The sequence below is a fragment of the Aquarana catesbeiana genome, linkage group LG09 (assembly GCF_042186555.1).
Source record: "Aquarana catesbeiana isolate 2022-GZ linkage group LG09, ASM4218655v1, whole genome shotgun sequence".
Lineage (NCBI taxonomy): Eukaryota > Metazoa > Chordata > Amphibia > Anura > Ranidae > Aquarana > Aquarana catesbeiana.
Genome location: NC_133332.1, coordinates 70492704 through 70505478, shown reverse-complemented (window position 1 = coordinate 70505478; position 12775 = coordinate 70492704). Strand labels below are relative to the sequence as shown.

Sequence of the window (12775 nt, the reverse complement as noted above, 5' to 3'; positions counted from 1 at the left end):
TTTGTTTTGTCCAAAACTGTATTTGTAAAACTAGTAGTTAATCTATTTCAGCTCTGTCCACACCAAAAGATGCAAAATACAGTTGAATTTATTTGTACAAATCAATTGAAGAGTAGAGTTCCTTTTTTTTTCAAGTCCCTCAGAGTCACAGCATATTTCAGTCTCCAGATCCAAAATGCAGGAATACTGCAGTTTTCAAACATACAATTTATAAATATATATTTATATATAAAACTATAACCAGTAGTAACTCAGGTAAGGATAGGGAGGGGTGGATGGGGGTCAGCGATCTCCCAGCACTACTAATATTGCTCACATTGTTGATAATTCTGAGTGAACGGTCTGTGATTGTCATTCGAATGGGCTGAGGAATGTCAATGGATACAATGCATAAGGCACTATTGATAGTAATGGACATAACACTCTAATGAACGAATGGCTGAACTGTCCTATATAAAAAGGTGAAATATACATTGCACATGTTGAAGACAAACAAAAGACAGTTTTACAGTAAAGCTACCACACTTTGTAACTCATTACCAGGCTGATAAAAAAAAAAAAGAAGAAATATAAAATCAAACAAAGTTAAAGTACAAAGTGCAGAGTCCATTGCAACCGGATTTGTTTTACACTAATCAAACTATCACCATCTGCTATTGGTTACTGCACATCATCATTACCATATATATTTTATGTAATTTAGTTCAAACCACAGTAAAAGCTTATCCAAGCCAAGGAAGTCCCAAAAAGCCCTCAGGAGGGGGGAGGGGTGTTAAGCCAACCTGGGCATGCTGGATCTTGTAGTTGCCATTGGTTCTAGATATTAACAAGTTACCCAATGCCTAGTAAAATGTAAATAGGAGTGCTGAGCAGTAACCCATAGCAAGCAGATAAAATAACATTCAGCAGCTTCATGTAGACAAAACAATGATAGCTGAATTATGATTGGGTGTGATGGATTACTGCACGCAATTATTTTTTCTGTTTTTAAATAAAGCTCTGTCATGTTGAACCTCATGTCATCAATAGCAGAAGCAAAAATTCTCTCTCCTTCAGTTTAACTAGGGTGCTAGTCCATGCCTATAGCTATGACTTACTAGTCCGAACAATTATTGCCTTTCATGAAGGAAGAAGAAATTGAGAACAGGTGGGGCAGCATAGGTAAAAGGCAGTATTCCAAAATATATATCCAAACACGACACACAAAGACAGACGTTATGCTCTAGTGCAGTAATCATCCTCTCTACAATCAGAATAAAATTGTACACTGCATTTCTATGACAGTCCTAGTATACCTACAGCGGCAGGCAAACACAGGGCGACGGCAATCCCACCGCAGGCAACTCTATAGAGGATCCGTAGTGATATAATACATAGTGAGATGTAGCTGTACAAAAAAATAAAATAAAATCAGGGTGTACTTCATATGAATACTTCTATATGTGGGGGGATAACTAAGCTTTTCTGAGCCATAAATATAAGAGGAACGTAACAGAGAAAAGTCCTGTGAAGGGCGAGATGAGCAAGCTCAGGGTGGGTGAAGCAAAATATGAAAGGATTTAAGGTGTAGGACATTTTAGGAGCTTGAAAGAACCTTTAGGGCTTTCACTGACCAAAATACTTGGCTCCTGTGATGTGCCCAGCCACAAGGGCTCACCTATGCTCCTTCCTTCTCCATAAACATTTGCTTCCTCCCACCCTGAAGTTCCCTCTGTGCAGTGCTAGCCATACACTCATCAATTCTGAATTGGTTCTTGGTACATTCAATTTAGACCCATCCCAGCTAAAAGTAATCTATTTTGAGAGCAGAACACACATTTGATCCGTTATTGTATTAAATGTTCCATTTTTCACTTAAAGCCCTTTAAAGCCAACCTGCACATGGCCCATTAGGATTAAACTAACGAGTATGCTTGATGTCCCCCCCCCCCCCCCCCCCCGATGCTTGTTGTCCTTGCACCCTCCACCAATCTTGTTAAATACCCAAAACTTTCGGGTGTAGGGGCGCATGTGACTCTCTCCAATTCCTCTTTTAATGGTCCTCTTGAGCAACAAAGAGCACCCATTTAGAAAGCCAAGCACTATCACTGAGGTGGGGGACTTCCACCTGACACTTAGGCAACCCGTAGATGATTTTTTTTTTCCCCCACAACCACAGGTGGCAAGGAGCCTTCCCTGTCGACAGAACACGATTACTGCTTGCAGCTATAGCTGCTGGCAGTGATCGCATGCAAAAAAACTGACAGGCTGGTTGTACCAAAATTGACTTCAGTACAATCAGCCTGCTCATAGATGAATCTAATTTCGGCCAGTCCTTGCTGAACCAGCCGAAATTTGATCCATCTATAGCCGGCTTTACACAGGGCTTGTTCTCAGGGTAGTCAGCAGACAAATAGAATGGTGGGGGAGCACAGGGAGGGTAAGCACCAGTAGCAGAGGGGGCAGGCTAACAAGTAAAGTACATGTTGATTTTAAGGACCACTTTAAAGGATTAAATCATGAAAAATCCTTAACACATGCTAAAATCCTATAAAATAACATGAAAAATGTCAACCTTTCCCTTCTTTTTAATTTGGTTTAATAAATCCTAAAATAATTGCTTTCCTGTGATCTTAAAAGCCTGCGCAATTTTATTCCTAAACTGACCACATTGGTTACAATCCGATTGTAAAATGTTCTCTAGTATTGTACTAGAATGTAAATATGTGCAGTATGGGCCCCATAACCTCCAATGTGTTCATACAAATTGGATTAGCTAGGAACATTTTTCATGGATGTAGAGTACAAAACTGACCACACCAACCATATTATGTTCTTTCAATCACACTTTCTTGTAATGTGTAATTAATTTTATATTGGTCAAGAAAATGAAAGTGGTGCAGAATCAGAAGATCAGATTGAAACCTATGTGGCCTTTAGGATCTAAGATTTTTTCAGAAATAGTTTGGGCCCGACTCTGAGCTGGCCGATGGACCTGCAGAATTGAGGAACCAGACATGTTATCAATGCAACTCCGATTCCCATCAAAGTAGCTCTGTGGCAGCCAACCATGTGACCAGAAGCCACCAGATTAGTTGATTGCTATTATTCATTATGCTCTTCTCCAGTTGGTGAATGGCTTCAGTTGACATTGTTGCTGCCTCCCATGCAGAGCTGTCTGGAAGAGTCTTCTGGCTGCACTGCTTCCCGATAGAAGTCATGAAGGCCTAGGTTACAAATTAAACTAACCTCACCAATTTGAGGAAATCTTATTAGCAGAGTGTTCTTTTAAGGCCTTCCAATAAAAGAATGTGGAGATGTTACTGAAATAATCTGGTTACAGCCATGGCAGTTACAGTCTCCATTGGCCCGTTGGGAAGGAATTGAAGCAGCCAGGACCCCTGGACACTATGTATTTCATAAAAGCCACCCAAGCTACTATTAGTGTCATTAGTCAAAGTGCATTGAGGGGTTTTGGCTGCTGGGATTACAATACTTAAAGCTGCTAAATTCTCATAATCACATTTAAACAGCAACACTGGCCATTTTAGCCACTGAATGCCTTTACAATGGCTTCTAGAGATGTATGTAAAGTAATGCAAAGAGCAATAGTTACCTACAGCAACCAATAAGATTTCACCTTTTATCAGTTAAATAGGTTTTACAGAGAATTTCTTACAGTAGTAAGCAGTAGTCTTCACTTTATTAAAGCCCAACTCCAGAAAAAACATTTTTTATCCTCTTTCTTCTAAGATAAATGACAACCAGTGTCATTCAATCTGGAAGACTAAGAATATCCTGAGTGTAGGATGTCTAGGACCCGCCCCCTTGAAGTGATATTACCACAGTGCCCTACACCGACATATAATGCAAAAAGCAGTGCCGATGTCATCAGGTCAGAACTTTTCTCTGCATCATTAAAGGAGAAGTATAGACAAAGCTTTTTTGGCTATACATCTCTGAGTAAAGTTCGTTCTGCACTCCCATGACCCATGTTCAGCTGACAAAGGGCTAAAAAGCCTGCTGTCAGATGACGCCCAGGCTCTGAAAATATCCAGACTATATAGCCAGGAGCCACCCAGATGCCTGGATCTCAGCAATCCACTGAGAGCCTGAGCCAGCCCCTCCACAGCCCAGCGCTCAGGTGAGCACTGAAGGGGCAGAGCAGAGAGCCGGTGACTGATCGTTCAGCCTACGGAGAGCTGGTGACTGTCAGAGAGCTGAGCAGTCAGCAGTGTTTGATCACTCTGTTGCTCTTAGAGCTAGTGAGGGACAGACGCAGAAATCAGACTGATACTGCATCTACCTAGGTGAGTATAATTTTTTTTTTTTTAAATGAATCCCATACTTCTAAGTACTGCGCACCTCCTAAGAGAATCCAGGGAAGAAAAGTTTGAAGAATTTATCAAAAAGAAATACAATAAAATACAGCAAAGGAGGAAGGGGAACCTGGAGTTGGGCTTTAAATAATGACTAGATGTTTATCAGGTGACAGGAAAGTCTGTTTCTAGCCAGGGTAAGTACATTACTTTCATATACGGGCTGCCCTGTGTAAAGTTCTTCTGTATGAATGACAGGTGCCTTCAAGGCAACCTGATCCTGTCTATGGAGTAGGAAGCAGCCGGCTACATTTCTAGAATTAGAATTAGATCGCCTTTGCTTCATAGATACAGAAAACACAAAACTTACCAACTACCTATCTATTAAAACTACTTATTTGAGCTAGATATTTTTAGTGTTAATAATCTAGTCAGCATCTGGTCTGTTTCTGTACATTAAGTTAAACAGTGCAAGATGTGGGAAATATATGAAGTATTAGGTCACTGGTTTCTGAGACTTTGACCTCGGTGTCCCACGAGCACAGACTTAAAGAACCGAGCTAAGCCTTATTACCTGTCCACACGTTAGAGTGATTGTAAAGCTTTATATTTTTTATTAAAATATTGAACATATCATACTTACCTATTCTGTGCAGTGGTTTTGCACAGAGCAACCCTGATCCTCCTCCTCTCGGGTCCCTCACCGATGCTTCTGGCTTCTCCCCTCCCACCGAGTGCCCCCATTGGAAGCCACTTGCTATGAGGGCACTCGTGCGTGTTTGATCATGAGCCAGGCTGTTTGAGTCTATTCAGACACACAGCATGGCTCAGCATTGTCCACCACTCTCTGCTCACAGGTTTTGACTGACAGCAGCAGTAACCAATTGCTCCCACTACTCTCAGCTAAGCCTGTGGGACAGGGGAGAAGAGCTGCTACAGATATACTCAGCGCTGGATCGAGATCAGGCTCAGGTAAGAATTTAGAGGGGGGGTGAGGGGAAGCTACTATTAAAAGTTTTTTTTTACCTTAAAGCAGAGAATGCATTTAAGGTAAGAAACATGTTACTTGTACAACCACTTTAACTTGTTCCCATAATAATTCTTAAAGTGGTTTTAAAGTCAAAGTGTTTTTAACCTTAATGCACTCTCTGCATTAAGGTAAAAAAAAAAAACACCCCACTACTTATTCTACCTACCCCCATCCCTAAAAACACTTAACTGACTCCCGTCGTCATTCGAACACTGTTGTGGCTGCAGCGCTCCCCTCACTTCCAGGCCTCATAGGAGACACTGGGGGCAGCGGAGCCATAGGCTTCTGCTGCTGTCAGTCAAACTCCTGTGAGGAGGGAGTGGGGGCGTGGCTTACTGACACAGTGTGAGTCTATGGATGCACACAGCCTGACTACAGAGAGCACAAGTACAGGTGCCTCCTTAGAACCCCGAAAGAACAGTGGACAGCACCGGTGGGAGACTGCCAAAAGAGGAGGTAAGGGACCTTTCTGTGCAATATCTTTGCACGGAGTAGGCAAGTAAAACCTTATTAAAAGCCTTTAGTATCTCTTTAAGAAATAACAACCTATTCTGGGGAAGAAAAAAAAAAAACACAGTTTATAGGGTCCCTCTGCCTCTACAAGACACACATGTGCAAGAATGCAAACATAATAGGATATATTATATGTAGTTACTGCTTTTCTGCTTGTTATGGCTGAGCAGGCTGGAACCAGAGAAAAGATGTTCAGCCCTCCTCATGCAACAGAATATTCATATATGTGAGATATGCTGTCAATCATCCTGATGTAGGCAGGGCTGGGCCGAGTGGTAGGCAGAAGAGGCAGCCTCCTCGGGTGCTTCAGCAGGAAGGGGCACAAAAAGGGCAGGACCTGTAACCTATGCTTCTTAAATAAGTTCACCTTTACAGAAAATCTGTAAGGTGACCTTACACTGGACCACCTCCTCATACCCCGTTCTCGCAGTACTTTAGTCCCATGATCCTGCCTTCAGGGACTAGAACGCCGCTTCACCGGTTTGGGGATTTGAAATACTCAGGGCATCTCTGACAGGATGGGCAAAAGGGATTCTAATTGGTCAGCACCATCCAGGTGATGGCGTGGACCAATTAGAATGCCTCTTGTCTGTACACGCTGAGAGGTAAGGAAAGGAGATTATGCTGTGGGGATTTCAAATCCCCAAACCAGTGAAGTGCCGTTCTGGTCCCTGACAGAGCAGGATTGCGGTACCACAGTAGAGTGGGACCGGAGGGGTGGGGAGAGGGTCCAGTATAAGGTCACCTTACAGATTTTCTGTAAAGGTGAACCTACACTTTAAGTAGTCTACAACTTACGGGAAGAAGTGGGTGCTCTTTGGACTTTTCGCCTTGGTTGCTAAAGGTCATTGTTCCAGCAGTGGATGTAGGGAAGTGGTGGCTACAGATGCAATCTTATTCTAAACTAAATATAGTTCCATTCCAGTACAAAATGTTAAATGGGTACATTTTGTGAATTTCGGCTCCTTAAAAAGTCCTTGCCTGGTAACTAGACTGGAGTTCCTCTTAGTTGCTCACTTCCATTAAAGTAGAATCACAGACAAACAGTTAAACAAATATTTGTGCTCTTTTAAAAGGATTAGTAATACTATTCAATAATTCTCTTTCAGTATTTACAACCTTTTACCACACTGCACAATCACGGTGACACCCCTTCATCAAGGCTCCCCTTTCCAGCTTCCAGTGTTCCTCTGCCTACAGTTTGCTGATTGGCAGTTAAAGCAGGCAGATGACACAAAGCAGCAAAATAGGAAATAATGGGCACATCTTCCTAATAGTACAGAGTGGAAGGGGTGTGTAAATCAGAGGATTAACTGAACAGATTTAAAATTACTTTGCCTATACTGTATGTATTTCAACTGTTCATTATTTGTCTGCGATGTCGCTTAAACAATTTATTTGAAAAGCAGGATATTATAAAAATAAAGATCATACAATCACTAAGTTTCAGGGAGCAGATAGTACAAATCAGCAGCTCTGTAGGACCTACAACTGTCACAACATAAGTCTCTGTGTTAGCACAGCTAGAAGAGACTAGGAAAGGCCAGTTACAGAGCTAAAGGGTTTTTGTTCCTGGTTCCGACCTACTGAGGACGTGGCGTGGCTACACAAAAAGGAGAGAAACTGAAATTTCTGCTTACATGGCAAGCAGAGGCACAGTAATATACCCTATACCAGTGATGGCGAACCTTGGCACCCCATATAATTTGGAACTACATTTCCCATGATGCTCAACTACACTGCAGAGTACATGAGCATCATGGGAAATGTAGTTCCAAAAACATCTGGGATGCCAAGGTTCACCATCACTGCCCTATATGCAACGAGGCCGATTATTAAATGATTTAAGAATGTTCACAGAATGTAGATTCACTTCAATCATCCAATCATGAAAAAGATAATACCCCTCCGAACTTATTTCATGATTGGATAATTGAAGGGATCCTTTATACTGTACATTACACTATGAACATTCTAAATGTCTTTAGTACATTACCCTTAAAGCATGTTTTGTAAATGTGCCGGCTTATTTAATAAAGCATATAAACAGCACAGGTGATATGCAGAGTTCAGCAATTCCATTGCAACCAATCAGATTTTAGTGTTGTCAGGTCAGTTCTGATCAGTGTACTTTGGATTACTGTGCACGGTTGTTTGATGTTGTTGGGTGAGCCTGAAAGGGTTTCATATTTTATCACATTTTCTATGCAGGGACAGATGACATGGGCAATCTAGATAGAAGCATTGCTAAATGATGCTCTTACTGGGTATTGTCTCTTTTAACAATGGTAAACTGATAATCTGTCCACTGGTGACACACATCTGTAATCACACAGGAAATACACTAATGTCACCTCCAGGCAAACATATTCCAGTTGTCCCCTGACTAGAGTCAAAGTCTGTTCATTTTTCCAGTGTTAAGTCCCAGATATCAGATGAGGCATTCTTTGTCCTTCCAAGTGCTTTCCGAGAATTACATCTGAATACAATAGATGTTGTGGTCCAAAGCAATATTCTGGACTCCTCTCCTTTTCTCAAGGTCCTGTGTTGTGTATTGTTATCAAATAAATTACCTGAGCACTCTAAGGCTGGTGAGATGCTTATGGGGTCACCTTGGAGCCAGAGACATTGCATCTATAGTCACTAGCTTGCCTGGGTGGTGGAAGGGGCAGAGAGATCAGGACTTTGAGGAAGCTCTGGGAGAGGTGTTGGTCAGTAGTTTTTATCCAGGGTTCCTGGTACAATACTGAACAGGAAGCTAATGTGCCACAGCAGTCTTCTTACTCCCCCAGATACCGTCAGTCTTTGGTGGTCTGTGTCAAAGGATAGAAAGGTCCTTCTTTCTACTGTTCATCTCATGCGATTCTGTCTCATCAGTGGAACAATGCATGATGGAGGCCCTGCCTTGGTCAAGAAGGGATGCTTCAGAAGCTCATTAGCAGTGGCTCGCTGGCTGGGGTCTCTCACTAGAAGCCGGTCAAGAAAGCCCTTTATTAGGGGAGATACCTGAAGAATCAAACACAAACAATACATTTCTCGTAAGTAACAATGCAAGTAAACACTACCAGAGAAAACTGAAGTGGTTAAATTGGAACCTTACCCATAACAATTTGGGAAAAAAAAAAAATAGGATTTTTATGTACTTTACGTACATACTTACCTGTACAATATTTTTCTTTAAGTACATCATGGGACACAGAGTCAGGCTAATATTCATTACCTGCTGGGTTATACTCCATCATTAGGTGAATTGACACTGGTAGACCAAAGGTCTTTTAGACTATATAACCCCTCCCATACAGGAAGTACTTTAGTTTTGTAGCAAGCACTAAATCCTCAAAAAAGAGGGGAGGGATCTGTGTTGTTGAACCTGGATGCCAGTAGGTCGACCATCGCCAACGTTGGCAAATTTCCTGGAACACCTCTGGGTGTAGGAACCATTCCCCCGGGCAGATCTGCTGTCGGCTGAGATAATCTGCCTTCCAGTTCTCAACTCGAGGGGTATGGACTGCCGATATTATTGGCACATGTCCCTCTGCCCAGGCTAGTATGTAGTTCACCTCCTCCAGAGCTGAACGACTCCTGGTACCACCTTGGTGGTTTATATAGGCCACTGCCATGGCATTGTCAAACTTAACCCTGATGGGGCAGTCCTGAAGCTCCACCGTCCAGGATCGTAGGGCTAGACGTACTGCCCCTAATTCTAAAACATTGATGGGCAGGGTCTGCTCTGTCCCTGCCCATTTCCCCCTGGGCTGTGAGCCCATCTAGGGTCACTCCCCAGCCTGAGAGACTGACATCTGTAGTCAGTACTCTCCAAGTTACCGGGAGAAAGGATTTTTCCTTTTGCAGGTTCTGATCCTGCAACCACCAGTTTAGGCTTAAGAATGCCTGAGGAGATAAGCACATTGGATAATCCAGGGCTGTTCTTCCTCTGTTCCAAGCCAACAAGATGTCTTGTTGTAAAGGCCTGGAATGGAACTGGGCAAAGGGCACTGCCTCAAAGGAGGATACCATTCTCCCTAGAAGATTCATACAGAGCCGAATGGAGGATTGTCTGGTGCCCCTTATCTGACGCACCGGATCCTTTAGGGCACAGATCCAGTGGACCGTGTTTAGAATCAGATCTAAATATTTTAGACTTTGAGCTGGTCTCAAGGCTGACTTTTCGGTATTTATGATCCAGCATAAGCTTTTCAAATACCTCATAATACCTATTATGCTCTGTTCTAGAGCCTGTACTGAGTGATCTCTGAGCAGGAGGTTGTCCAGATACCCAAGCACCAGGATCCCTTGGGCCCTTAAAAGACCCAGTACTGGTACTAGGACCTTTGTGAACACCCGGAGAGCTGTAGAAAGCCTGAAGGGTAGAGCCACAAACTGAAAATGACGTTCCTCTACTGCAAAACGTAGGAACCTCTGATGAGGCTGAAAGATAGGTACTTGTAAGTACGCGTCCTTTATATGGATGGAGGCTAAAAAATCTCCCCTCTGGTGTAAGGTTACTACTGAGCGGACAGACTCCATCCGAAAGGATTGTATCAATAGATACTTGTTCAGGGACCTTAGGTCCAAAATGGGCCTCGTGTCCCTGTTTGGTTTCTGAACCGTAAACAGGTTTGAGTAAAACCCTGTGCCCCTTTCGGGTACCGGAACCTCTACAATCACTCCTTGATGCACTAGATGATGTAGTGCCTGAAGCAATTCGTTTCTTTTTGGAGGATCCGAGGGAACGCTGGATCTTATAAACCTCTGAGGGGGAACCCCCCGCAAATCCAGCTTGTAACTGAGATATAATTGAGATGACCCACTCGTCCTGAATTGTTTTCCAAATGTCCGCAAAGTGCAGCAGCCTTCTACACACCAGATGGAGTGGGGGGTGTCCCCTCAAAAGGAGGGCTTGGTGCTGGGTTTAGAAGAATTTTGGACCCAGGGCCTTTTCTTGCCTTGGCCTTGCCCCTGGCGCTAGCGCCCTGATGCAGAGACATTTGAGGAAGCAGTCCCTGGGTTTTTAAATGATGGACGTTTGGTGCTTTTCTTCACAGAAAGTAGAGAACTCTTCCCTCCGGAAATCTTTTGGATATATTTGTCTAAGTGATCACCAAATAAACGTTCCCCATGAAACGGGAAACCCGATAATAACTTTTTACAAGGAAGCTCAGCTGACCAGTTCTTAAGCCATAAAAGTCTGAGCATATGTACAGACAAGAGAGCCAGGCGAGAAACCTGCTGTATTGAATCCTTTAAAGCATCAACAACAAAACACAGCGCTCGAGGAATATCTGTCTTACTTTCAGGCAAATCATCATCGTACGACGCGAATCTTCGTGCGCCCAGATAAAGGCTACGGTGCATGTGCGGTGAAAATGTGTGTGCCATGGCTGCCAAACAAACTGCTGAACTCAGTGGCGCTCCTGCGAACGCACGTGCGCCATGGCGAACCAAGGCAAAATGGCGCACCGTAGTGCACCATCGTACAGGTAAAAAACAGCCAGACGCAAGCACAAAAGGTACACTTTGCAAACACCCACAGCTAGCCCAGAACACCCCCGTATGGTCACCGCACAGAGGTGTCCAGCGTTTAGCTAGCTTTGATTGTTACAATCACTGGGACACCCCATAATAATAAAATAAAGGGGTTTCACTTACCCGTCCAGGCACAGGGCCACTTAGGAACTAAAGGCCCAATCTTCACCCTTCACGGCGGGTTCCTGTTACTTGGACCTTCAAGGACTGGGTACCCTTTCATGTTTAGGGTCCACTCCCTTGGACCTGTACAGCACCCTGCAGGAAATGCCTTAGCACTGTAGTGTCCAGGATTTCCACTCCGCAGGGTCCAGCGCCCGTAGGCCACATTACAGGCAAAGCCTTGCAGGATCTTGTGTCTTCTTTGGGAGGCTCGGGTACCATTTATCTAAGCATAAAAGCCTGTGTCAAATGGATCCGATCGGTCAATCCTTTTATTCATTTTTGGAACTATTTGTGGGACTAGAGACCTGGAGCTCAGAGAGCTCAAACAAACCGTGCCATTCACCTTGTAGACACTGGTAAAAAACTAAAGTACTTCCTGTATGGGAGGGGTTATATAGGGGATCACTTACTGTCTTAAGACCTTTGGTCTACCAGTGTCCATTCACCTAATGATGGAGTATAACCCAGCAGGTAATGAATATTAGCCTGACTCTGTTCCATGATGTATGAAAAAGAAAAATGTTTTTTTTTTAGCAGACGAACATACATTCCACATTAATAATTCTGCTACCAAAATTAATGTTTGCTGTAAATTGCCTCCAGCATGGCGCCTGTTTCTTCTTGCTGGAGGCTGCCATTTTACTGAAGACCAGAGCCCCTGAGCATAAGTAAATCATAAAGCAGAACTAAACCCATCAATTTAATGGTTTCAAAATATAGTTACATTCCTGGAATGCCGGGATTGCTAACTGTCACATTTGCTTGTGTCCTCAACCAAACTGTCAAACCATCAAATGGCTGGTGTCATAACTGATCACATGTGCAGCACCATGGCAGCTGCAGATCAAACAGAAGCAGCTTACTTGGCTGTAAACGATAAGAGGGTTTAATTCCGCTTTAAGGCTGTCAGCAGAACAGCCTCTACAAATTTGGCAGTGCCTAAAAACAGAGAGCGTAAAGCCGGCCATACATGGGTCAAATTCCGAACAAATTTTCTTTCGAAAATCTTAAGTGTGAAATCTCATCCGAATTTCGCATCATTAGTGGGCCGCAGCAACGGCCAATTTTTGTGCGGCCATCGAATTTGAGTGATCGATCACGTAGGAAACTTTTTGAAAAACGAACAAATTTCTAATCAATGATGGGAGAATTGTGTGAGAAATATAATCGAAAAAGAAATGCGCATAAGCTGTGGCCTGGAAAGGAAAGAAGAAGATTGCCGGCCACAAAATTTATTTTCTGT

General features: G+C 43.2%; 1 protein-coding gene across 4 annotated transcripts in view; it reads right to left on the bottom strand.

Moving 5' to 3' along the window:
• The window catches only part of PAK4 (p21 (RAC1) activated kinase 4), a 110732-nt gene continuing 97957 nt past the window's right edge, over positions 1 to 12775 (bottom strand). For all 4 annotated transcript variants that reach the window (XM_073598772.1, XM_073598771.1, XM_073598769.1 and 1 more), the window contains one exon: positions 1 to 8847. In XM_073598772.1, coding sequence (XP_073454873.1) covers positions 8692 to 8847 — 156 coding nt within the window. In that variant the 3' untranslated portion in view covers positions 1 to 8691. The remainder of the gene's footprint in view (positions 8848 to 12775) is intronic.